Source organism: Sitodiplosis mosellana, unplaced genomic scaffold (assembly GCF_009176505.1).
Source record: "Sitodiplosis mosellana isolate CC-2019 unplaced genomic scaffold, AAFC_SMos_1.0 Smas_scaffold_6166, whole genome shotgun sequence".
Lineage (NCBI taxonomy): Eukaryota > Metazoa > Arthropoda > Insecta > Diptera > Cecidomyiidae > Sitodiplosis > Sitodiplosis mosellana.
The window spans coordinates 1,083,298-1,109,330 of record NW_022601407.1 but is presented as its reverse complement, the minus strand read 5'-3'; the positions used below and the strand labels follow the sequence as shown (position 1 = coordinate 1,109,330).

Genomic DNA, 26,033 nt, shown 5'->3' with positions numbered 1-26,033 from the left:
AATTGAATGTTGTAGTAAATTTTAAAATAAAAACTTATTGCTCAAAGGGATTCGGTTGATTAATGTATTTGGAACATGGCTTCAAATTAATTTGAAAAAAAAAAATTTCCCTCTTTTTAGAGATTATATAGAAACTTCAGAAAAATGAAAAATTTATTTTACATTACATTGGTAAAAAAATAAAGACATTGAACGTTTAAGAGAATACTTAATTCCCAAAAGGTAAAACTATGCTTATTTATTAGCATTAATGTGCAAACTATCCGTTATCTCATGTATAAAGAGCGTCAAGTTCGATAATCTTGGGATAAACCGTTGCATACGCAGTTTTGCTCCAGATGAAATCTATATGATTTTTATCGGGATAGTCTTTGAAATGGGTTCGGTTATTGTGGGCTAGACTTTTTCGAAGCAGACCAACATCATTTTTGTCAGTATGTGGATCATTACTTGAGTAAAGGAACGCGTTCGGAGCTGTGATTTTTCCAAGGTCGAAATTACGTGTTGTAGTTTGTCCAATTTTCATCATTGGTCCAAACGTCTTGTGAACATATCCTTCAGAGTAAGACATAGAATAAAATTATTTCTGGTTAAAGTCAATGTATACTCTATCACAGTACCTTGACTGTAGTGCAATATCTGATTGAAAGATCCCGCGGCCGGGTAATGGCAGACACTGACTGCTGTCTAATTTTTTAATAATTGACATCAATTAAAATAAATGGAATTTGTCCAATTTTTCGATACGCAGTAAGTATTTCAGCAACTTACATTACTTCGTTCATTATAACTTGGTCCGAGCACGAAATTTATGCCATGATCACAGATAGCACCATTCATTATTGTACAAATAAGTAACGATAAAATTTTCTGTGGCAATGTGTTTGGTGCAAATTCGAAATCTCTGAAATTTTTGAATAGCTGAACGGCCAATAAGATAACATCAAGTGGGAATCCAATATTGGTCATAAAGGTGAAGGAGGCCATGCTCACAGCCAATTTTACTATTGAATTGAATTCTGGACGAGTGCTCAAGAGAACGAAAAGTGATGTGCCTCCTTCTGAATGACCAACTAATTCAGCACATAAACAGAAATAAAATTAAAAATAATTAAGTAGAAGCGAACTTGAACATTTCGAATTTGGTATTTTTTCGTCATTCAAAATGGTTCAAATGTATCATGCACTGTACTAGTGTTACTTTGATTATTTTAACATTTTTATTTCGTTCTAATTTACCGTGAATCGTGAAAAATGTGACTTACTAGCTGAAACTTTTTCCCTTTTTGTTATTCTCAAAATCTCTTCGATGACTGCGGGTAAATCGTAATATCCCATTTCGAACCAGGAGAATGCCCAATATAAACCATACTTCTTGCTTGAATCGAACCTTTTATTATCTCGGTGACCATGACTATATTTATTTCCACGTGGATTGTATAAAAATACATCGTATTTCCTTTCAGCCAAAAAATATGCTGAAACAATAATATAGATTTTGTATTGCGCTGATTTTTTTGTTTGCTTTTCAGTTACCTAATGACTCATCTGGGGGGCTCAGACAAAACGTATCAGAGGTATCATACATGCCCGGTATGAGCAATATCGGAGAACGATCTTCTTCGGCGAATTTGGTCGAGTAGCAACGGAACATTTTTAAAATGTACCCATCTTCAGTTTCTACATCATACTCTTCGGCTATAAATCCATAGTAGCCAATCAATTCATCCTTGATGAGATGTAAGGTGATGAAATTTAAGTTTTTTTTATGAAAATTGATTTTGGATTTGAAATTAAAATCTTACTGTTCTCATGAAACACAAGTCAATGTCTGATTGTCGCGGTTTTAATCCAAGCAAACTAAATGTCAAGTTCAAGGTTGGCAGTTTCTTTGCATCTAGTTTAATGGCTAGATTCGTTGGATTTGATTGCACTACGCAGTCATAGACTGCGTTTAAAATAACGAAATGCACAAATATCGCAACGTGGAGTTTTAACATTTTGATAAACGAAAGATGTTGTCAACGAGATGGTCACGGCCGAACTAAATGGAAAGCAAGCGATTGCAGTCATATATATATCGGTCGATAAATGCCAGTCGCATCATATAACAACACCATACGCTTTACTTGATAGTACAAATTTGGTGTGATTACATGCAACAATGCTAAAGACTGTTTTTAAGTTTATTTTATTTATAAACGAGATGGCCACAGCGGTTGATACAGATGACGGTTAAAAATGGCAATTGAAGATTCAATTGGACCATATAAAAAACTTTGAAAAAAGAAAATTAGACAACTGTTCACAATTATCGGTGAGTCATCTCATTTCTTGGACGCCTTCGCACTAAACACGTCTAAAGTATCTAAATAATCGGTCATTGGTGTTTCGATTTTATATTATCATGTAATTCAAGGACATTTGCATGAGTTTGATGATAAACCTAGCTCTAACTCACATTATCTATGGAAACGTATAGAAGCACAAAATTTTGTTCGAATTATGATAGAGCATATAATTGATGGAACTCTTTTCAGCCATATTGAGACACATTTGTTTCGATTATGATATTTTGGATCAATACATGATCTTTTTACCTTCCAAAAATTAAATGCGTTTTTAATTCATAATTAACGTGGAATCCGTGGGAATCACTCTTTTGATATTTAAACAAATGAAGTTCAATGCCTGTTGACAATTCTGTCTCATTTTTATTTAAATCAAATAGAGTAAATGAGTAAATAGTTGAATTTACAATTTACATGGAATGTGGCTTTTCGTTGCTTTTTGAAATAATTTTATACTCTGTTAAAGCCTAATGACCGAATCCAACCACATGAAGAGGTGTCATAGCCTGTATGTGATGGATTTCGATGGAATTTAATTGTAAGTCCATCTAACAATTCAACTGTTGGTCCCCATGTAGCTTCATAATGCAAACCCACTCCCATGAGCACCTCAAAACGAATTTCATACATAACATGCGGTTTGATCATGATCGGTTGTAGTAATGCCACTTTCAATATTTCACTGGACCACGTTTTTGATGAGCCTTCATACAAAACTTTCTTCGAAAAATCACTGGTAATTTCTGCGATTGTAACGTTAACAGCATTGTTCTGTTGATAAATATAGCCCATATTCCCCGTTGAAGCAGAGTAAAGTTCCCCCAATAGTACCGTTTGATTTGATGTAAACCAAACGACTTCTGAATCTTTGATGTAGTTTTTTGCATAGCTAGTATATTGTCGATGACACAACAAAACTTCATTTTCATTCCATTTGAAGCGTCGGGGATTTTGTTTGAATATTTTCGGTTCATATCCTTTCGCTGTTAAAGTAAGCACAATGTCCTTGAATTCATCTGGAGTGAAGAGACCATCGTTTGACATCACAAAAGTGGAGAAGTTTTCAATTTTCATTGCATTGAATCGAATTGACTTCAAACAATCGCCGAGTTGTGTTCTCAAATTCTCCGCTTGTGTTGCATCCAAATCGTTTTGTTGGCATGCATATTTGCCCCATGTTAAACAGGCATCAAATACGTTGATTTCATCGCATGTCAAATCCAGTTCCACGATTCTCTTCAGAGTACCTTTGTCACAACGTTCAAACGAATCGGTGACGAAGATTTTCTTTGGCGATCTGGAAATTTTGTCTTCACAGAACTCGATCAATTCATCGTTCTTTAGATTTATGGCCAGTTGATAGCCCCAACACATATTATCCAGGGTCAGTTGACCCTTTAGGAATGCGGCGCATGCGTTGACATATTCGAGGACATCGTATTTGTCGGCCAAACGAACAACGGTCTGGATATTTTCCATGGTTAATGTCACCTCACCCAGCCCGACGAGAAATTTGCGGAATATCGCATTGCGACTATTCTACGTATAGTCGCAATACGAAAAAGTCCCTCGAACGCAGCCAACTTCACGTTGGTTGTACGAAGTTTCAAGTCGAAATGTCACACTCGATCCAGTTACAACTTCACATTTATCGCAGCGCGAATAGTCGCAGGGTATTCAGCGATAACATTTTGCGGCAACTTTTATTGTGGATACCTATTCGCATTGCGAGTATCCGCACTCAAAAACGGATATGCGACGGATAGTCGACGTACACCTATTTTACCGCAAATTTCTCGTCGGGCAGGTAGAAGAACTGGAGAAACTCTTTGAATGCGTCGGAGTCAGCATCTTCTATTTTAACTTCGCTTCCCTCCTTCAATGATCCAAAGAACATGGTATAAAATACCGGGCTTAGAGCTGCCAATATTACTTTGTTTGCTGGAACTTTTTGGACATCATTATCATCGACTTTGAATTCGAAATAATCGTCAGCTAATTGTTCATTGAGATACAACTTTCCAATCAATTCCGATGCAGCAGTATTTTTCAGCACGTTTGCCATTTTGACAGTATTAAATCGAATGTATCGAATGTATACACGTTAATTTGTATTTAATTTGTAAGAATACTGAAACACAAGAAAAAGCGTTTAATATTGAAGAAATGTATGTTTTATGCGATAATTGAAAACTGCGTTCCGTAGATTTGATGATTTTGACAAGCAATAGATTTGACACACTGATGTAAAAGAAGCGCGAACCGGTAACATGCAAAATGTTGTTTGCTCCATCGAGAGTGTATTGGTGAGCGAAAGAGACACAAACAAATACAAAATGATACAAGTGTGTGTCCATAATTTTACCGAATCACATCGAATGAACTACAAACAAAACTGATCCGTTAATTGTGTGCGCGTTTAGTTTTATGTCTCTTCTGATTTCGTTCCGAATAATAAATGTTTACTGTTCATGTATGCGTGATGAACAGAAAAGACGGCCGAAACGATAGACGGTGATAAAGTGCGATATAATGATTGAATACAACAAATCTCTTATGTCCATGCTTTCATATATTGATGTGTTGTGTGTTGTAGTTATTCTTTTTTTTGAGCTAACCATTTTCCACAGTTCCTCGAGAAAAAATTGATATTTTCGTGTAACTTTGTGAAAATAACTGCAAGAAAATTTCATCACAGCAAAAAATGACATCAATCACACTGAATTAAACTTGGAATTAAAGCTTTCGAAATAGACTAATTACGTCTTTATCCAATTATGTATTCATTCAATTTATAAAAATACTTCAAGATAACTTGAATGCATAATAAGTAAAATGAAACCTGTGAACTCTATTCAAAACAACTTTGTTCGACATATCATGTCCGTTGATATTTCAAACAGCATTCAACTATAAAACTGTCTCAAAAGCAGCGTCGTTCATTATGAACCTATGCTTGTAGTATGTGGTACTATATTCAAAAATATTTTGTGAAAGCCGAATATTTTGCTCTTCATGAACACATCCATTGTCGATTCGATTTCACATCCTTTGTGATATGAGCTACGATAGAAAAGATATATTGTTTGAGATAATTGGGAATCGATGTCCATAATGGGGAAAATATGCTTTTGTTTGGCTGCATTGGTACCGATCACAACGGAAGATTTCCTACTAATTAATTTAGAATTCGGACATATTTCAATGCAATTAAACCATTCGCACCAAATTTTTGAATTTCGTTGATTTGAATATTCAATCACATACAACCAAGAACGAGGCCGATGAATGAGAAAAGACAAATTTCCTATTGATTAAAAAATTTGCATTTTATTGATAAAACTTTTGATTTTCCATGGATTTGTTTATTTCATGGATGTGAACTTTAGTTTGAGTTCTTCGATTGCTTTTCACACTGTTCGAGATCTTTTTCCATTTCGCTTCTCATCTGTTGGATGAATGGAATCTTAAGAATCGCCACGTACAGCACAGGATACAGTCGTAACATCTTCTATTACTCTCCAGTAATGCTCCCCACGCTGGATGATGCTTCACTGCCATAACAAATAAACAAAACGCAACGACCAAAAATCAAAACCATTAGTTGAAACCATTTAAATTCGTCTTTCATGTTGTGTGAAAATAAAGAATTGTGCATGACTGATATATTACCCAAATCCATTGATTTAGCAAGCTTGCGTACATCTTCGTTGCTTGATTTTTCCATTTTGGTGGTCTGGTTTTTTTCTCGTCCTCGTTCAACTAAAGGTGTCAACGGACAGGCACCTTGTCCGTCCGTCCGTCCGTCCAGGGCTCTTGAAAATTTTCTTGTCCGTCCGTCCGTCCGTTCAGAGCCGCTAAAAATTTTCTTGTCCATCCGTCCGTCCGTTCAGCTCCGGTCGGACGGACGGACGGACAAGAAAATTTTTAGCGGCTCTGAACGGACGGACGGACGGACAAAAAAAATTTCAAGAGCCCTGGACGGACGGACGGACGGGCTAAAAAGACGGACAGTCCGTCCGTTTGACACCTTTACGTTCAACGATGTTGTCTTATTCTTCGTTCGTCCAATTCAGTGTATTTCAAAACTTGAACCAGAGATTACTATGGGATATTTTTATTCATATGGGAAAAAATATCGCATAAAAATAACAGATATTTTTCACGCGTTGTGTTCAACGTTCAACGCCTTCAATGTTCAGAGTCCAAAAATATCTACTATTTTTCGCGCGTTGTGTTCAGCGAAACGCATTAATACACAATAGCGATTCTGCACACACAGAGTCGCGGTTTTTTTTTCGTTATACTCTTCACACTTACGATGAGCTGCGCGGAGCGTGCATGCACATGTTTCACTCACTTCTTTCTTTGCACACTCTTCGTGTGTGAACACAATGTCTGTGTGTGTATCGCTTGTGCCGTCATTTGTAAACAACGTCAATGAACTGGGTACGAAGAGTGTCGATCGAAAGAAAAGAGCGAATCATATATATATACATGCATCGCGCAGCTCATTGACGTCATTTACAAACGACGGCACAAGCGATACACGCACAGACATTGTGTTGACACACTAAGAGAGTTTAAAGAAAGAAGTGAGCGAAACACGTGCATGCACGCTCCGCGCAGCTCATCGTAAGTGTGAAGAGTATAACGAAAAAAACAGCGACTCTGTGTGTGCAGAATCGCTATTGTGTATTAATGCGTTTCACTGAACACAACGCGCGAAAAATATCTGTTATTTTTATGTGATATTTCTATCTCATATGAATAAAAATATCCCATAGTAATCTCTGACTTGAACTGAATCGATTTGGTTCAATTTTCACTGTTCAATGATCAATACTGTAATGCCATGATGTAGGATATTAATTTTACTCCTACTCTGTGATCACTTGAACGGGTTATGTTCAATTCTGATATATTTTTTGAGTTGACAATTTTTCAAGTTGACAAAACAGAGCAGAAATTGTATTCCAAGAAACGACCCGGCCGGGTTAAAATGCATCGAAATCTGTCGCGCAACCATTGTTTATTTAAAGTGGTTTTCGTCTGTTTGAATTTCATCCAGTTTATGATGACTTTGTAACAGCAGTGTCGGTTCTCAGAAAAATGCCAAGCGATTATTCATTTGACGACAAAATGTTGACGCTTCGAATCGTTGAATGATTCTTGTCGAAGGCTATTCACATGAAATCGGCTATGTCAACAGAACGTTTTTGTATGGTCTATTTTCATCGAATAGTTCTGAAAAAGAACAGGACGACAAAGTGACGATATTTCATTGCAAATTCTTCTTCGTTTGAAACTATGATCGGGTTTTGGCTTTTATAATACAATTCTAAATAAATAATTATAAATTTGTTTCATTATCAAACAATTCGCATGACGAAATTTTTTCAAACTATTTTCATTATCTCATATTACTCGAAAGATGAAAAAGTTTCAATTCGATGTATACCAAAGAATCGATTAGCTGAATCCAGCATTATACTCTCTCTCTTATTTGAATCGGTACTTGTGAGATGCTACAATATGACCTATTGACTCTTTCACTCAACCGCGATCATCCTCAAGCGATTCCAATACTAACAAATAGCTTGAACGTCATCTAGAGCATGTGCGAAAGAGAAAATTGCAATCGTTTATTTTCGATATTATATACACAGTTGTACACTGGTGGACTAGTGTTTGTATTAGATTTCGCCGTGTAACAAACGATGGCATAAGCATGAGAAATCAGCGTTAACAGATTAACTTGTGTGTTGATATCATCTATACTGCATAAACACAGTGGAGAGTCACGCCATCATCTTTCGGTTGAAATTTTCACACACTCAAGCACGCACATACGTAGCTGCATCACCCGCATGAAGCAACTTGTGATGGTGTGTTTGCATATTTTACAATATTTCCCAACTAGCTAGCAAACTAACGTCACATTGTAACGAAATAAGTTCTAATTTGATATGCTGCAGACTAGAGTCGCGCATAAAGTGTTTAGAAAATAATAAAAACAGTTATCAAGCGTTCAAATTCCGAAACAAAATCTAAAGAATTCATTAGGTTTGTAGAGGATAAAAAACAAAAGTGTGAAAATTGTCCGAATCGATTGCATAGAGAAATTTTTTTGCGCATCGATAAGCATCTGCCATCTTTGCATCAAGCAATGGTTCGACGCCATTTTGCTTTGGACACAAAAATTGTGAAAATCGAAAAGAAAAATGTTGCGTAGCAAGCAGAAAGTACATCCAGCTGCCAAACGCTCGGGAAAATTCAATTATACAATTTTGGCACTCGAAAAATTTCGCTGGAATACCGATTTCACATTGAGTTTGACCATTCACGATGCACAATGCAAATTTGATGAAGCGATTCTTGTGCGAGTTTCGATCGAAGACAACAAAGATGCGACCAAATTTCAAATTCACCGCAATGTTGCCATGAATCCAAACGTAACCGAGGTGGTTTCGATTCCGGTTGGCAATGTGCCGGCGCACAGAGGCTACAAATTGGTGGTGAAGGGCATTTTGGGAATTGACATGGAACACCAAGAACGCCTTCATCTTCAAACACAATCTCACATCATCTTCATTCAAACGGACAAAGCCATTTATAAACCAAATGATTGTGTCAAATTCAGGGTGCTAGTTTTGGACTGGGAATTGAAAGCAGCTCCAATTACGAAGAATGAACTCAAAATCGGTATAACTGTAAGTATTTTCGGTCACAAGACTTACTTGGACTTTATTAATTTCAATAACAGAAATGCTTGACGCAGCGTGGACGTCGCTAAAAGTATAGCCATCGGCGTATTTTGGGTTATTCTTGGCGCTGAGCATTTCTGTGTGGATACAAGCAAATTAATCGATTTTCTCCATAAATAATGTATATAATATTTTGTTCGATAAGGATCCATGCCAAAATTTGTTGAAACAATGGAATGGCGTCAACATCGCCAACAACAGTGGCGTTTTTTCTGGTGAATATCAATTGTCAGACCTTCCAAATCTGGGATTATGGAAAATCACAGTTTCTGTTGGTGATCAGGTTTGTTTTTTGTTTTGTTGTTACATTGGTAATTTGTTCATGCCGAAGACTACTTTTATACCAAAATTAGGTGAAAACCGCTACAATCAAAGTGGCTGAATACGTTCTTCCAAAGTTTAAGATTGAGATTGAATCACCGGGTGTCTTCATGCCGGAAGATGAAAAGGCACATGTCGTCGTTCGAGCATTTTATACACACGGCATGCCAATGAAAGGAACTGTTGACATTGCGGTTAAGGAATATGATGATCCAGTAATGGAGAAAAGTGTCACTATCAACGGTCAGGAAACGATTGAATTTGACATAAAAAATGAACTTCAATTCAACCATACCCAAGGTTGGAAGTGCTATAAAATGGAAGCAAAAGTCACAGAAGATCTAACTGGTTTAATCCAATCATGTAAGACGAACATCGAAATTGAAACTAGCTATGATATTTACACAAATCTGAAAACCTATGTGAAGTTAGAACAAGGCACCACCGCTAACATAACTGTAAGTTAATTGATTTATTACCTATTTCGCATATTTACAAAATGTAGCTCATGTAATCAAATTTCAACTTAGATATCCGTGCGAAAGCAAAACGGAATAGTGCCCAGTTTTGTCGATCCAAGCAAAAGAGACATATCCGTAATAAGACAACAATTTTATGACGAAAAGCTGGAAAGCACCAAAAGCAACACTCGAAAATCGCGGCTTGTTCATCAATTAAACGACAATGGTGACGTTACTCTTGCTTTGGATATCGATGAACACGAGTCAAAATTTTCGTTATTGGTTCGTAAAATCAACAATTCGTTCCCTCAAATTTACTTTATAGTTCAAAATAATAGAGAGAAATTAATGTATGTTGAAAAGTTTAGGTAGAATATGCGTCACAAACAACGAATCTGGGAATATTTTCAACATTTGCCAAATTTGAAATCACTCCTAACAGTGCACAAGTTGGAAACAATTTGACAGATGAACTACGCCTAGAAACATCGGACATGAAGAAAAAGTAAGCATTTACAATTGAAAAAAATTATCGGTATGAAGAGGTTTTATAAAATATCATTTTGGTTAGATACAACATCAACAAACCAGTTGAAATGGAGGTCATTATAGATTATCCGATTCCATCCTACACGTACGTGGTTGTCTCCAGAGGAAAGATTCTTGAATCAAAAACCATTTCACCGATATTCGACAATTCCTATCAGTCTGTGTACGTGCACCGTTTCTTTTTCGTTCCACATCTTGGCTATGCACCCAAAGCGACAGTAACTGTTTATTGTGTCCGAGATGGATTAGTTATGGCCAGCAGTTTTACGATAGAACTGTACGATGATTTCGAGAATTTCATCAATTTAGATTTTAGTCAAGATATGGCCAAGCCGGGCGATATTGTGGAGATCGAAGTCAAGAGCAAACCAAATTCATTCATTGGATTGCTTGGAATTGATAGAAGTGCGTTGATTATGCGTGGTGGTAATGATCTTTCTCATGACGAGATTCGGACTTCTCTTGCAATGGCTAATCTAGCTCATCACAGCTATAAAGATTCGTCGGAGTTTTCGGTAAATTTAAACGCATGTTGCAATTTTCTATTACATTTTACCTCACTATTAGTTCAAGTGAGGCACTTTTGTAACATGCTATTTTGATTTGGTATTACTAAAATCTCATTATTCCATGCATGCAAAATTCAATCCAATTGTTTAATTGAACTTTCAATTTTCATTTCAATCTGTTTGTTATTCACAGAATGCCGGACTGATCTGCTTCTCAAATGCAAAACGTTTTATACCACATGGACCAACATTACATTTAGTTTTTCGATTGAGAGGAGGTGGAGAAGGACCCCCGAAGCCAAAAGTTCGAAAGCATTTTCCAGAAACTTGGATTTGGGACACGATCGATGGCAAAAAGTAAGCGACCAAATTTGTTGGCAATTCTTCAAGTTTTTGAATATGTTTCATTAACTAATAAAAATGATGACTCCAAATTTTATTTCCAGTTTCAATGGTTCACTAAGCATGAAGAAAACGGTACCCCATTCGCTGACAACTTGGATTTTGACTGGATTCTCGATTGATCCCGTTAATGGTTTGGCTTTTATTAAAGCGCCTGTGAAATTGTGTGTGCAGCAACCGTTTCATATATCTCTGAATTTGCCGTATTCTGTGAAGCGCGGCGAAGTTGTGACCATTCCATGTTCAGTGTTCAACTATTTGCCAAATGATATCGAAGCCGAAGTAACGCTTGAAAACGAGAATAACGAGTTTGAATTTGCCGATTCAGCAACAACGGAGAAGTCAACGTCCCAAATGATGAGACTTCAATTCCGCCGAAAGAATTTGTTAATCCGTTCCCAAAACGCTCATAATGCCGTCTTCACCATTCGCCCAACCAGAGTTGGTTCAATTTCCCTGAAAGTATCAGCAGTGTCATCAGTTGCCAGTGACTGTATTGTCAAAGCATTGAATGTCGAATGTGAAGGAGTTCCACAATTCATGAACAAAGCCGTTTACATTGATCTGCGTGAAAAATCTCGAATTGATCCAATTGATTTGGCCATCGAATTTCCTGAGATCGCTTTGCCAGACTCGCAGCGCATTGAAATTACGTGTGTCGGAGATTTGCTCAGTGGAACCATTGAAAATCTACAGCAACTCATTCGGCTGCCATGCGGCTGCGGCGAACAGAACATGCTCAATTTCGTTCCAAACATTGTTGTTCTGAATTATCTGAAAAACACGCAACAGTTGACCGGTAAAATTGAAGCAAAGGCCAAGAAATACATGGAAATCGGTTACCAACGGGAATTGATATACAAACACAAAGATGGATCATTCAGCGCTTTCGGAGAGTATGATAAAAGAGGCAGCACCTGGTTAACAGCGTTTGTAGCAAGATCATTTCAACAAGCATCGGAACACATTCTGATCGACAACAGCATAATCGACCAGGCCCTCAAATGGCTGAGTAGAATGCAATCATCAAATGGAAGTTTCGTGGAAAGGGGAAGCATTTTCGACAAAGAGATGCAAAGTGGCGCATCCAATGGGATCGCATTGACAGCATATGTTTTGACTGCTTTTTTGGTGAACAAAGAATCAACTACTACATACAAAACAACGATCGAAAAAGCCATCGCAAATATCGTCAAATTCGTCAACAGTTGCAATGATGTGTATGCATTGGCCGTTTGTGCATACGCCTTACAATTGGCTAATCATAGTTCCAAGAGAGTTGCAATAAATCGTTTGATGAAATTGGCAAAATCAAATGGTAAGTATAGATCACATAGATGACATACAAGAGAGAAATTTATTGTTTTTATAGCTGTCTTCAACGTGAATTTCTTTATCTTACAATAGCTAATTACAAATGGTGGGACAAATCAATTAAAGTTGAAGGCTATCGGTGCAAGGAATCGAAGACGATCAATGTCGAGGTGACAGCATATGCTCTACTTACTTTGATGCAAAATTCTGAAAATGATTCTGAATTGGTGCCCATCTTGAAATGGCTCTTAAACCAACGCAATGACAGAGGTGGATTTGAAGGAACTCAAGACACAATTGTGGGCATCGAGGCACTCGCCAATTTTGCAACCAAAATTGTTACGAAGGAAAATTCGGTGAATATCAGTGTCACAACATCAAACGACACGAAGATTAATTTTGATGTCAACAAGGACAATTCATTGGTGCTCCAATCACAAAAGGTTCATTCGAATGTTCATCATTTTAAAAATCAAAATGCTTATTATTAACTGTTTGTTTTTGCTCCTTTTTGTTGATATAGTTGACACCAGACGTCAAATCGGTTCGTGTAAATGCGACTGGCAAAGGATTTTCTTTGCTTGAGCTGGCCTATCGTTACAACATTAACGCACCAGACGCTCAATCAGCATTTTCACTGAAATCAAATGCGAAGCTGGTTGATGGTTATATGACTCTTGTGATAACATCAAGCTATCAGCCGCCGGAAGGCAAGGACTCACACAAGCAATCGAACATGGTTATTCTGGAAATTGCATTACCCAGTGGATTCGTTCTGAATACTGATGTTTTGAATCGACTTAAGGCCACAGTACCGACCATCAAGCTCATCGAAACAAAGAATAGTGACACAGTGGCCATAATTTACTTTGATTATCTGACTTCGGATGACATTACTTTGAAAGTTGTTGGGTTCCGTGAATACATTGTCGATGAACAAAAGCCGACACCCATCATCATCTACGACTACTACGATAACGGTAAGGAAATGCTGTAATGATGAAAAACTCCGAAATACTTATTCGATTCTATTGTTTGCAGCTCTCAGTGCGCGTGAGTTCTACTCACTTTGAAGTGGAACATCGTACTCAAAACACAGATGATTGAATCACTTCAAATAGACTTAAACCTAAGATACGTTACAACAATGCAATGCGACGAATAGCAAGCTATTTTCAAATAACCAAACTGAATAATAAGCAAAATAGGAGTTACTTATTTTGCAAAATTATATCATGAATAAACGAAATATTCAGCAATAAAACGGATTGATTTTTCATTGGAAAAATATAGTTTTTACATTTCTTCAGTTCAATCGATCTTAATAATTGTAGGAAAATGGTTATTAATTGTGTCGATGTCATTTCCTTTCAAAATTTAATCGACTTTTATGAAATTGAAATCTGATAACATTTCAGTAAGTCACCGAATAAGTTTTAAAGCTATGGAATTATTGCAATTCAAATACGACTCTTTGATTGAGGGTAAACAATCATTTCATTCAGATTTAACGTAAATAAATTATCATCAAGAGAACGTAATCTATTCTTCGACATATAAAAGCAGACTCGTGAATAAAATGTCGATACAATTGATGAACCATCATCAATAAAGTGTTTGATAGCACTAGGAAAAAAATATATTCACACACGCGATGTTATAACTCCCACACAGATTTCATTTGACTGATGGGAAAGAAATAAGCATAAAGAAGAAATATTTTTACAAAGATTAAAGAAATTATGTTTCTTATGATTATGAAACGGTAACAATTCAAATCTATTTCTTTTCAGCAAACAGAGACGTTTATTTAGACTCATGTGTTCCGAGATTGAAATCTGTATCAACTGAATAAAAACTCATTTCAAATGAATGCCAATGTGTGTGTGTGTGTGTTTTTTTTTTTCATTAATTGATTTTTATTTTCAAATTTGCATACATGTTATAGTGTTTTGCGAAAGAAAGAAAAAAGAAAATAAAATACGGGACATAAATAAATGTTCGTTTTGCTATGCTTTTGTTTCAAAGTATACGGTAATAATAAAATTAAGGACAGTAAAAGAGTTCATAACCAACAACCATTGAAACAATTCGAAAGGTTTTCTATTTGTTAAATTTACTTCATCTTATGTAGTTGCGTTCGTTTGAATTTTCAATTTTTTCGTTTATTGTATTGAGAGATTGGGTGGAAAATGTAAACAAAAAGTATTTTCGCGGATTGTAGACAGCGAGAGAAAAACCGAAACAAAATTTTAAGAGAAAATTGAAACATATACAGCAACTTAAATTGAATAATAAATTTGTTCATTTTTTTTTTCATTGAAACAAGTGCATTCCAGCGAATGGTTTTGCTACGTTCTTGTTCTTTCCGGGTGAACAAAACACCAAATCCATTTAACACGCAGCGAGTGTTTCTTCAGATGATAGTAAGAAAACAAGTGTTGAGGATGCTGGCCCCGCTATTTATCACATGGATTTGGTATTCGTCAACCTAACTTCTTCCCCTTTTCGCATAACAAACTTATCGAATTGCATCTTCCTTTACAAAATACTTATGACTTAGGTTTAAATTATAAATTCTATCGTTAATTTTTTCTCGTTTTTCTTCATTATTTAACGGTTCTTACGATCTATGCACATGTTCAAATGATTCGCAACGAAACACAAAATTGCGTGATGTCGTTAGTAATTTCGATTATTTTTGCGCAGCAAACAAAAGTTTAGTTTCGTAGTGATGATGATGCATGTGCAACAATAATTTTGATATGCGCTCTAAATCAATATAAGTTTTTCATGTTTACTTTCAAAATTCTTTTTTTTTTCTTTTTTGAAATAATTCATTCGTTGTGATCATTTTCTCATTGATTGGTGTGGTGATGGTGTGTGCTGCTCCATGAAAAAATGACGGTTCGGTTATTCTGAATCATTTTATTCAGTGGCATACACATTTACTGAGAATGAAGCGAATGTTTCACCCTTTTTACCGATGGCTTTGGCTTGATATTGACCGATGTCATCGTGTTGACACGACACAATTTCAAAGATGTACGAATTACCGTCTTTAGTGAAATTGTATCGGGCTGATTGATCGTCGACATCGATAGGTTTGCCATCCTTCAGCCAGCTCAATTGGAGCGGAGCCTCTTCAAGTTCACATTCAAATCGTCCGGGTTCGCCTTCGGATACGGTTGATGAGTTGGGGAACTTGGTGAATTCGGGTGCTTTCGATGTTTCACCTGGAACTATCACACCAATTGTGCACGTACTGAAGCTTTCGCCGGCATCGTTAAATGCTTCACATGTGTATGTACCAGCGTCTTCTGGGAAGATTTCGGCAATTTGCAATTTATAAATGTTTGCTTCATTCGTGTATTGGAAATCTTTCGATGGTTTGATTTCTTTGTTGTTGTGCAACCAAACGACATCAAATTTGTCGGTGCCAATGATGCGACAGGCGAGTGTGATTGCTTCGCCATCCTTGACCGACCGTGATTCCAAATGGCTAACAATCTTTGGTGGCTTGTCTGAACCGGTGCTGTGTTTCAAATGTCCATTTTCAAGCGGTTTAATTTTCAAATTACATTTCGTCTCTGTTGCTCCAACTGAATTGGTTGCGGTACATGTGTACACACCCTCATCTTCTGGATAGACTTCGTTAATTGTGAGTGTAGCTACGCCATTTTTATATTTCAAGTTCATAATTTCCGACGATGAAATCGATTTGCCGTTCTTTGACCAAGTGATTTGTGGATCTGGATCCCCTTTAACTGTGCATTCAAGCGATAATCGTTCGCCATCTGTTACTTCTAAGTCTTTAAGTGGCCCGGTGAATTCTGGTTTGCACATCAATGAATCGTCTGGTGGCACTGTTTGAATGAGAGAGAGAGAGATAAAGGAAATGGAACAAAATTGAGAATTCGTTACAAGTTAATGACAAAATACGGTTCATTTAAAAGTAATTTAAAAATATACACATACAGATCAATTCTTTGGTTGCGCTGCGCGATCTCGATGGGCTGTCGGGGGCGTCTAGTTTTCCATATTTCTTCTTCGATGATGTGCTCGTGGATGATGCGTCGATATTGTTTGTTATCGTTGATGAAATGCTAGATGATAACAAGGAACTTCTATCGTTGCTTACAGTCTTATTCGATGATTTAAAGGTCGATGAGCTACTCTCTTGTTGTCTAGTTGTGTTGTTGTATGAAGATGATGAGGTGGTGTGTTGTGTTCGCGTGATAATTGGTGGCGGAGCTGGTTTCAATGGTGATTCAATGTAACGACGGTCTCCCGAATATAGGAAATTGTGTACTAATTCAGCCTGTTCTGGTGTTGATGTTTGTCCTTCAACGATCACAACGCACGATGTTTCGTCGGTGCCGTGTAAATTGGTGGCCACGCATCTGTATTTGCCGGAATCTTCTGGTTTACAATCGACAATTTCAACGGTCACAACACCGTCCGAGTGTGTCATTGAGTATTCGTATTTGCTCAATTCGCGTCTGTCTTTGTACCATTTCACCGTTGGCACTGGTTTACCGCTCAAGCAGCAAAGCAGTTTGCATGTGTCGCGGGCTTGCATAACACGTGGACGTAAAAGGAATGTGAAACTTGGCGCTGTGTCAGACTCTTCTTGCCAGTATGTGTACGGCAATGGTTCGCGTCGACGAACCGGCTGTTGTTCTTGCTGTTTGTAAACTGGCACTTGTTTTGGCAACGGTTGAACGTTCAAGAAGACAACCTCTTCGCGAGAGCCGTAATGATTTTCAGCACGGATTATGTACTCGCCACGGTCGGTCAATTTGACTCTGTTAATAATGAAGTAATAGTCATCTCCTTGGTAGCGCTTCATAAATTTCACACTCTGGCGAAGCTCCTGGTTATTGTGCGACCAGGTGAGTGTTGGTGTTGCAACGCCAATGACACGACAATAGAATTTGACGCTTTGTCCTTCGTAGCAGAACTGTGATTGTGGTTTGATAACAAAACGTGGAGCCGCTTGACGCCGGTCGAACGATGATTCATGAATCTTGTATTTTTCAATGAGCAATTTACGCAGTGATGAATATTCGGATAGGCGTCCAATTGGCAAAATGAATTTCGACCAGTCATCATACTTCTTGCGAATCTTATCACGCAATGCCAAGAATCGATCTCTGCTGATTTGACGAGTCTTGTCACTGTGATCGCCGGTCAACCATGGATGCAACAAACATTCATGGGCAGTCAAACGTTTCTCCTTGTTCTTCACCAATAAGCGACGAATGAAGTCTTTTCCTTCTTCAGATATGTGTCGGAATGCATCTTCATCGAAGTCCCAATCGCAAGCTTTCACATTCTTCAGTGTAGCTACATCATTTTCACCAGCAAATGGTGACAAACCGCTCAAACTAAACATTGCAAATGGAATGGAATGAAATGATTGAACAAAGAGTTAGTTTACACAGATTTACGTGCGTAGCTATTCAAAGAGTATGATTAAAGAAAAAACTACTTACAGCACATAACTCAAAACACCAACGGCCCACATGTCTGTGTAGAAACCGACTGGTTCACGTTCAACGATTTCTGGAGCAGCAAATTCGGCCGTTCCGGTTGAAATCTTGACAACTTCGTTTGGATCCAATTTGGTGGCCAAACCGAAGTCGATGAGTTTGATGTTGGTGCTGGTGCGTGTTTGACACATGATATTTTCTGGCTTAACATCCAAATGAATGATATTCTTTTCGTGCATGTGTTTGATACCCTCGCAGATTTGACGCATGTAATTGATTACTTCAGCTTCTGACATAACATATCCATCGGCGGTAATTCGTTCGAACAATTCACCTCCGGATAAGCTGAAACGAAAGTTTACAGTCACAAATCAAAACCCATCAAAAACAAATGTGCGTAAATGGAAAACTGATAAGTAATGTTTCGGTACTTACAATTCGAAAATGAGCACCATTTCGTCATCATCTTCGAAGGCATCGTGCAAGTTAAGCAATTTCCGGTGATGCAATTGGTTCATGATGTCGATTTCCTTCTTGATCAAGTCCTTTTCCATGGCGTGTGAGACTGGGATGAATTTGGCAGCGAAAATGTTTCCGGTAGCACGTTCACGGCAACGATGCACAACACCGAATGCTCCGGTACCAATTTCTTCCAGAATTTCGTATTTATCGTATACGCTGTCGCTTGAAATATCGACTGGTTGTGGCACGTATTTCGAGTAAATATCAAACACATACGAGTCGTAATCCTTGATTGGTCCGTCGGCTTTGCCACGAATCTTCTTGCCATTTTCATCTACTTCATATTTGCGTTCTTTGTGTTCTCTCTTCGGTTGTCCCTTGGTGGTGATCAATGTGCTGATATCTGATGGATCTGAGCGACCATAAATATTCTCGGCAAAGATTCTGAACTCGTATTGACGAGCTTGGGCCAATCCAGTAACAGCCATTGCTGTGAAGCGAGTGTTTCCAACTCGAATCCAGGTTTCCATTCCAGGTTCACGTTTTTCGACCAAATAGTTGGTGATGTCAGAACCACCGTCCCATACTGGTGCCTTCCACGACAATTGCAATGAATCGACACCAATGCTTTCGACCAATGGGAATCGTGGTGGATCTGGACGATCGCTAATTTGAATCTTAATGATGGCAGAGTCTTGTCCCAATTCATTTTCAGCAGTGATACGGTATGGGCCTGAATCGATCTTTGATCCATCGCGAATGGTCAAAATTGCGTGACGATCCTTAACTTCAACGTGGTAGTGACCACCTGATTCAATGTGTTCACCTTCTCGTACCCAGTTGATCTTTGGTCTAGGATGGCCAGTGAACGGAATCTTGATAACAATATTTTCACCTTTGTCGAAGTAAGCTGTGTCACGGAATCGTGGTGGTACATTCAATTTCGGTGGAGCTAAGAAAGATAAAGAGGAAGCAATTCGTTAATGATGTGTCCATTGAATCCATTTTTTTTTCAAATCCAACTAGAGAAATATACTTACTCATGATAACCAATTCAGCGCGAGTTGATTTAACACCGGCTTTGTTGACTGCACGACAAACGTATTCGTCGGCATCTTCTCCAAACACATCATTGATGGTCAAATTATAAACATCACCTTCTGCGTAGATGTGGTAACGAGCGCCGTTGGTAATTTCGCGAGCTCCCTTGTACCAAGTAATGGTTGGTTTTGGAACACCGGTAATGGTGCAAGTGAATTGTGCATTATGATTTTGAATGCAGTTAGCATTGCGTAATGGGCGAACGATTTGTGGTGGAGTGGCTGCCTTTGGATTGATAACCTTAACCGATGATGAATTGCTCGAAGGTGGTGAAAGACCGGCTTCGTTTTGAGCGAACACACGGAATTCGTATTGACGACCTTCAACCAAATTGGCGCAATTGATTTGTGTTGCTGGACAAATAGCAACATTGACACGTCGCCAAACTTCGCTTCCGACTTCTCGTTTGTCGATCCAATAGCCTTGGATGCGAGCCCCGCCGTCTGATTCTGGTTTCTCCCATTCCAAGTGCACGAAATCGTCTCCGACTTCGGTGACCTTTGGAATTCCTGGTGCTGATGGTACATCGAATGGAGCCTTGGCACGAATTGGTTGAGCGCCTGTCAAAGCTGGACCCTTGCCATTTTCATTGACAGCCGATACACGGAATTCATATTCCTGGTTCTCGGCCAATCCTTGAATTGAGCATGTGGTGTCCTTGCATGAGCTGTGCACTGTGATCCAGTGTGGTGATGATGTGTCTCTGCGTTCAACAACGTAATGAGTAATCTTGCAACCGCCATCGTAGCTTGGTGGTTTCCATGCAAGTTGGCAAGTGTGCTTCGTGACATGGGAAATGCCCAATGGTCCGATTGGTGGTCCTGGTAAGCCGGTAATCGCAACACTGAATGTACCAACAGCTTTGCCGCTGTCGTTCTTCAATTCCACTTGATATTCTCCACCATCTGAACCACTGACATCCTTGATAGCAATAGCAATGTAATCATCAAAGATGCTCCAGCGTGTGCGGCCCGTATCCTTGACCTCGCTACCATTTTGTTTCAAAGTAAATTCGATTGGTTGATCACCAGAATAGAAGATCTTGATCTTCTGGTTGTCATTTTCAGCGAATCGCAATTCAGTTGGCATACGATCGATGCGTGGTGGTGTTCCAACCTTCAAATGAGCAGTTGTATGCACAAATCCAAGTGAGTTGATTGCCTCGCAAGTATAATCCCCTTCATCACTATGCTTAGCGTCAGTGATGTGCAATTTGAAGACGCCATTGTTGCTTTCTGCGCGAATTCTCGAGCCCGGTGTTTGAGCCAACGAAATTTCACGGCCGTTACGCAACCAGCGAGCAGTTGGTTCCGGTTTGCCTATGAATGAGAAAAGGAAAATGAATGAAAAAAGGATAAAGAGATGCGAAAAGCTCATATGCTCAAACCATAAGTGAAAAGAAATCATGTTTGCCCAATGAAAGGCTGAATAGGTACAAATACACAAATCCAGCGTGTAAAACAAAAGCAAAATTGTTTTGAGAAATAAGAGATAATGACAGGTGTCTAATAGTAGATGATTAAAACAAGTTTCATTTATAAATTTCCCAGCAATATTAATGTCTTTGATGACGCTGATTGACATACGCTTACAAAGAGAGAAGAGAAATTCAATTTTCGTTTTGATTAACCAACAATGCACACACATAAAATGACTCGAACAAGTTTGGAAACGACATGAATACATTCCATGTTAAGGCTAACTTAAATTTTTTGCACGTTGTTCATAGTCAGAATTAACTCCGGTCCCAAACTTGATATAACAGCTTTGAAACTAATGTGTAAGAAAAATCATAAATACATATCTTACCACTGGCCTCACATTCCAGAGTGATGTGTTTGCCTTGTGGAACGGTGGCATTGTGCAATGTCCGGATCCATTCTGGTTTATTGCCGCCAACAACTTCGCATACCTTGACTGGAGTGGTGCATGAGCTGGGTTCACTTCTTCCAGCAGCGTTAACAGCAAAGATACGGAATTCGTAATCGGCTCCCTCAATCAAATTCATTACAGTGTAATCCAAATCGAGAACATTGTAGTCATTGCATTTAACCCACAAAGCACCACCAACATCACGACGTTCGATGATGTAACCAGTGATTCTTGAGCCTCCATCGCTGACTGGACGTTCCCATTTCAAATCAACGTAGTTCTTGCCAACTTTAACAACAGCTGGTGCTTGTGGTGCTGATGGCACAGTGAATTTCTCCTTGAGCTTGAATTTGCTCGATGGTGGTGATGGTTTGCTGAATCCGGCTGTGTTCTTGGCGCGCACGCGGAATTCATATTCGCGACCACTTTGCAAATTGTACAATTGATATTGATTGTCCTTGATGAGGATGTCGTGTGTATTCCAGGCTGGATCAGATACGTCACGGTATTCCAATTTGTAGCCTTGAATGCGAGAACCACCATCGCTGCGTGGACGATCCCAAATGAGTTTGACATTCGATGAGTCCCAATCAATAACCTTCGGTGCACCTGGTGGGTCTGGCACAGTGAATGGATATGTTGCCAAAACTGGATCTTCACGAGCCAATGGATCACTGACACCATATTGATTTTCAGCACGAACACGGAAGTAATAGTTTCGATTTGGTTCCAATCCCATCACTTCGTAGTGTGTTCCACGTACGAATGAGCTGACCTTCACCCAAATACCGTTCGTATCCATTTTTTCGACCACATAATTGGTAATAGGACTACCTCCGTCGTCCAATGGTGTTTTCCATGACAATGTACATGTGTCTGGTGTGATATCGGAAACATCCAATGGTCCTTGTGGTGGTGATGGACGATCAACAACCAAAACACGACACGAAGCTGAATCTGTACCTTCCGAATTGGTCAATTGGATGGTGTATGTGCCAGTTTCGCTTCTCTTGGCCGATTTATTTACGAAACGTGTTTCACTGTTGTCCGTTTCGAATTTAATGCGATCATCAGTTTGAACATCAACACCGTTGATTGCCCAGGCAACCTTTGGTTTTGGATTGCCAGTGAATGGAACGGAAATTTTGAATTCGTGACCTGCAATAACAGTCATGTCGCGAATGCTGAGATCTGATGTGATCTTTGGAGCAGTTGGTGGGGCCTTGCATGCAATTGTATCAGATGATGGTGACCATGGTCCTTGTCCGGCTGCATTAACAGCGGCCACACGGAACTCATACTCGTGATTCTCAATTAGGCCAGAAACTCTGCGAGCAAAATAAAAACAAAATTATTTTAATAGGAAGAATCTTTTGGAGAAAATCAAAACTTTTACAACTCGAAGCGCAATACATACTTGCAATTCAAATCTGGAACATTTGAGAAAGTAGCTTTAATCCATTTTTCTTCTGAGATGAGACGTTTTTCAACCACATAGCCCGTGATTGGTGCACCGCCATCATGTTTTGGTTTAGCCCAGCAAATCGAAATCGAATCGCCAGTGGTTTCAATTGGTTTTGGTGCACCTGGAGCGCCCGGCACATCGAATGGATGACGTGCTCTGATTGGATGATCGGTTGTTGCTGGATCCGATTGTCCATATTGATTTTCAGCGATCACGCGGAATTCATATTCCTTTCCAAGCGTAAGATTACGAACGCGAACAAATGGAACAGTACAGTAGCTGCTGACCTTTGACCAGGTTGCAGCGCGTGCTTCCTTCTTTTCAACCACATAATTGGTAATGGGACTACCTCCGTCGTCCTTCGGTGGGTTCCAGTACAAAGTCAATGAGTCGCCAGCGAATTCGTCGGCTCTCAAATTGTCTGGTTTTCCTGGACGATCGAGTACACGAACATTAATGGTGGCAGTGTCGAAACCAGATGGATTTTTAAGTTGCAAACGATATTGACCGGCATCGTTGCGTTTCGAATTCTTAACGACAATGCTAGCATAATCATCGGCCAATTGTTGATGTACTCGGCCGTCTGAGTCATCGAGAATATTGTCTTTAGCAAACCAGGTAGCAGTTGGTTTCGGAAAACCAACATATGGCACATGGATTGAAAAGTCTTCGCCAGCACGAACAGTAATATCGCGAACACCACCCAATTCCATCTTTGGTTTGTTTGGTTGCTCTTCAACGACCACCGCTGGGCTTGGTTTTGATGGTTCCGATCGACCCACTTCATTCACAGCAATCACACGGAAGTTGTATTCTTCGCCCTCCTTCAAATGAGGCACAGTATAAACAGTGTTGTGAATGGGCACTTCGTTAACATCGGACCAATTCTTGTCGCCCTTGCTGCGTTTCTGTAGTATATAACCCTTGACACGGGCACCACCGTCGCGTTTTGGTGGGTTCCATGACAACGTAACGCTATCCTTGGTGATTCGATCTGGATGTGGAGCGTCTGGTGCATCGGGAACAGAGCGTTGAACTTGAGCGATAATTGGTTCGGTGGGTTTGCTTGGTTTACCAGGTCCTGCTTCGTTAACAGCTGCAACGCGGAACTCATATTTACCACCTTCACGCAAATCTTGAACGGTGTAGCTCAAGTTTGGTGTTGGATAGTTATTTGCCTTCACCCATTCGCCACCGCGTTCACGCTTCTCAATGATATAGCCCGTGACCGGTTTACCGCCACAATAATCTGGTGGACGCCACTCGAGAGTACAGCTGTTTGGACTGTATCCCTTGATCTCAGGCGTGCTTGGCGCATCTGGTGGATCGAATGGTGATTTGGCCGTAACTGGTTTGCCTTCCAATGGATCAGATACACCGTAGATGTTTTCAGCACGAACACGGAACACGTACTGTTTGCCTTCGGTCAAACCTTTAACAGTGAATGCGCATTTTGGACAGTAGCCTGGAACTTGTCTCCAGTTATCTGTGCCAGCTTCGCTGACTTCGACAATGTAGCCGGTAATATCACCACCTCCATTGTCATCTGGTGGGTTCCATGACAGTGAAATACTACAATGGAAATAAACAAAAATTAATTAAAAATGGTTTTCATGTCCTGAAAGCAAGAATTGATGTTGTTCCTATTTTTGATAAAAGATACTTACGTTTCGGCGGTGGTTTCAGTGTAAGTCAATGGGCCACGTGGCACGCCTGGTTTATCGACAACGATAACTTCAATATCGGCCGAATCTTTGCCATATTCATTGGTTGCGGTAACTGTGTAGATACCACCATCACCACGTGTCGATTCTTCAATGCGTAAAATGGTCTTTTCATCGCTAACATCGGTTGATGTTCGATTCGATGGTGGGATACGAACAGTTGCTTTGGTCCATTCAACAGTTGGCGTTGGCGATCCAGACAATGGAATTGTGATTGAAATCGGCTCACCTTGATAAGAGAAAAAAATAGCATATTTTAGTTGATCTTCAATTTTATCGTTTATAATGGCAAAAATTGCTATTTAACTCACCAGCACGAACTTTAATCTTGCAACCGAGAAGGTCATCCAGCCACAATTTTGGCTTTTCTTTCATTGGGCGAGCGGTGAAGAGCGATGATGGATCGCTTGGTTTGCCTGCACCTGCAGCATTAACAGCGCTAACTCGGTATTCGTATTGATGACCTTCTTGTACACGTGGATCTTCGTATTCGGTACCTGAATGTGGTGCCTTTGTCAACTTGATCCAGCGGCCAGTAGCTTTGTCACGTCTCTCAATGTCATAGCCAATGATTGGTGAGCCTCCATTGCTGATTGGTGCCTTCCATTTGATGGTAATGTGATTCTTGTCGCTTTCGACAAGTTCAGGTTTGTTTGGTCGTCCTGGCACATCGTATTGATTCTTGGCAATAATCGGTGAATCAGATGTCAATGGATCCGATCGTCCTTGCAAGTTTTCAGCCATAACACGGAATTCGTATTTGGTGCCCTCGAGCAAACGTGGGACCGTTGCGTGTGTGTACTTGGCATTAACATATGTGACAGCTGGTACCCAACCGCCACCATGAGTAAGATCGCGTTTCTCAATGACGTAGGCAGTGATTTCAGATCCGCCGTTATCCTTTGGTGGTTTCCATGAGATGGTAGCACTGTTTGCGGTAATTTCTTCGTATTCAAGTGGTCCGGTTGGTGGACCTGGACGATCCAAAACAATCACTTGGAACGATCCTTCATCGGTTCCGGAGTCGTTCTTCAAATGCAATTTATAAGTGCCTGAATCGGAACGTTTGCAGTTGACCGTGTGTATGATTGTGTGATGACCAATCGATGTAACTGTTGTACGATCGGTAGTTTCGAGATCTTTGTGACCATCAACAGTCCATGTAACCTCTGGAGCTGGCTCACCAATGAATTCAATTTCACACTTGTTTTTTTTTAAATAAAATAAAAAAAAATTTAAA

The 26,033-nt window shown here is 39.3% G+C and overlaps 4 protein-coding genes across 18 annotated transcripts in view; 1 reads left to right on the top strand and 3 right to left on the bottom strand.

Annotated features, from left to right (window-relative positions):
- Positions 1-61: 61 nt before the first annotated feature.
- On the bottom strand, positions 62-2,139 carry LOC129575165 (lipase 3-like). 2 transcript variants are annotated; one of them, XM_055458162.1, is made up of 7 exons: positions 1,806-2,139; positions 1,537-1,729; positions 1,266-1,478; positions 772-1,073; positions 621-687; positions 451-555; positions 62-369 (listed from the first exon to the last, which is right to left on the bottom strand). In XM_055458162.1, exons 1-7 carry the CDS (start codon positions 1,998-2,000, stop codon positions 272-274), a joined length of 1,173 nt encoding a protein of 390 aa, XP_055314137.1. In that variant the 5' UTR covers positions 2,001-2,139; the 3' UTR covers positions 62-271. The 2 variants fall into 2 exon arrangements, with proteins under 2 accessions (XP_055314137.1, XP_055314136.1); XM_055458161.1 differs by having other exon boundaries at positions 62-555.
- Positions 2,140-2,801: 662 nt separating this feature from the next.
- On the bottom strand, positions 2,802-3,830 carry LOC129575098 (uncharacterized). The gene has a single exon (XM_055458026.1). It carries the CDS (start codon positions 3,828-3,830, stop codon positions 2,802-2,804), a length of 1,029 nt encoding a protein of 342 aa, XP_055314001.1.
- Positions 3,831-7,916: 4,086 nt separating this feature from the next.
- LOC129575164 (CD109 antigen-like) lies at positions 7,917-13,938 on the top strand. The gene is made up of 11 exons (XM_055458160.1): positions 7,917-9,064; positions 9,264-9,401; positions 9,472-9,897; positions 9,970-10,182; positions 10,269-10,405; positions 10,472-10,964; positions 11,152-11,315; positions 11,405-12,678; positions 12,768-13,117; positions 13,198-13,654; positions 13,716-13,938. Exons 1-11 carry the CDS (start codon positions 8,576-8,578, stop codon positions 13,745-13,747), a joined length of 4,173 nt encoding a protein of 1,390 aa, XP_055314135.1. The 5' UTR covers positions 7,917-8,575; the 3' UTR covers positions 13,748-13,938.
- A 631-nt stretch (positions 13,939-14,569) lies between these two features.
- The window catches only part of LOC129575162 (twitchin), a 54,138-nt gene continuing 42,674 nt past the window's right edge, over positions 14,570-26,033 (bottom strand). For all 14 annotated transcript variants that reach the window (XM_055458147.1, XM_055458155.1, XM_055458148.1 and 11 more), the window contains 9 exons: positions 25,105-25,996; positions 24,737-25,022; positions 23,022-24,641; positions 21,542-22,932; positions 19,672-21,051; positions 18,605-19,583; positions 18,173-18,514; positions 16,653-18,064; positions 14,570-16,540 (listed from right to left, as the gene is read on the bottom strand). In XM_055458147.1, the coding sequence (XP_055314122.1) occupies positions 15,603-16,540; positions 16,653-18,064; positions 18,173-18,514; positions 18,605-19,583; positions 19,672-21,051; positions 21,542-22,932; positions 23,022-24,641; positions 24,737-25,022; positions 25,105-25,996 (9,240 nt within the window). In that variant the 3' untranslated portion in view covers positions 14,570-15,602. The remainder of the gene's footprint in view (positions 16,541-16,652; positions 18,065-18,172; positions 18,515-18,604; positions 19,584-19,671; positions 21,052-21,541; positions 22,933-23,021; positions 24,642-24,736; positions 25,023-25,104; positions 25,997-26,033) is intronic.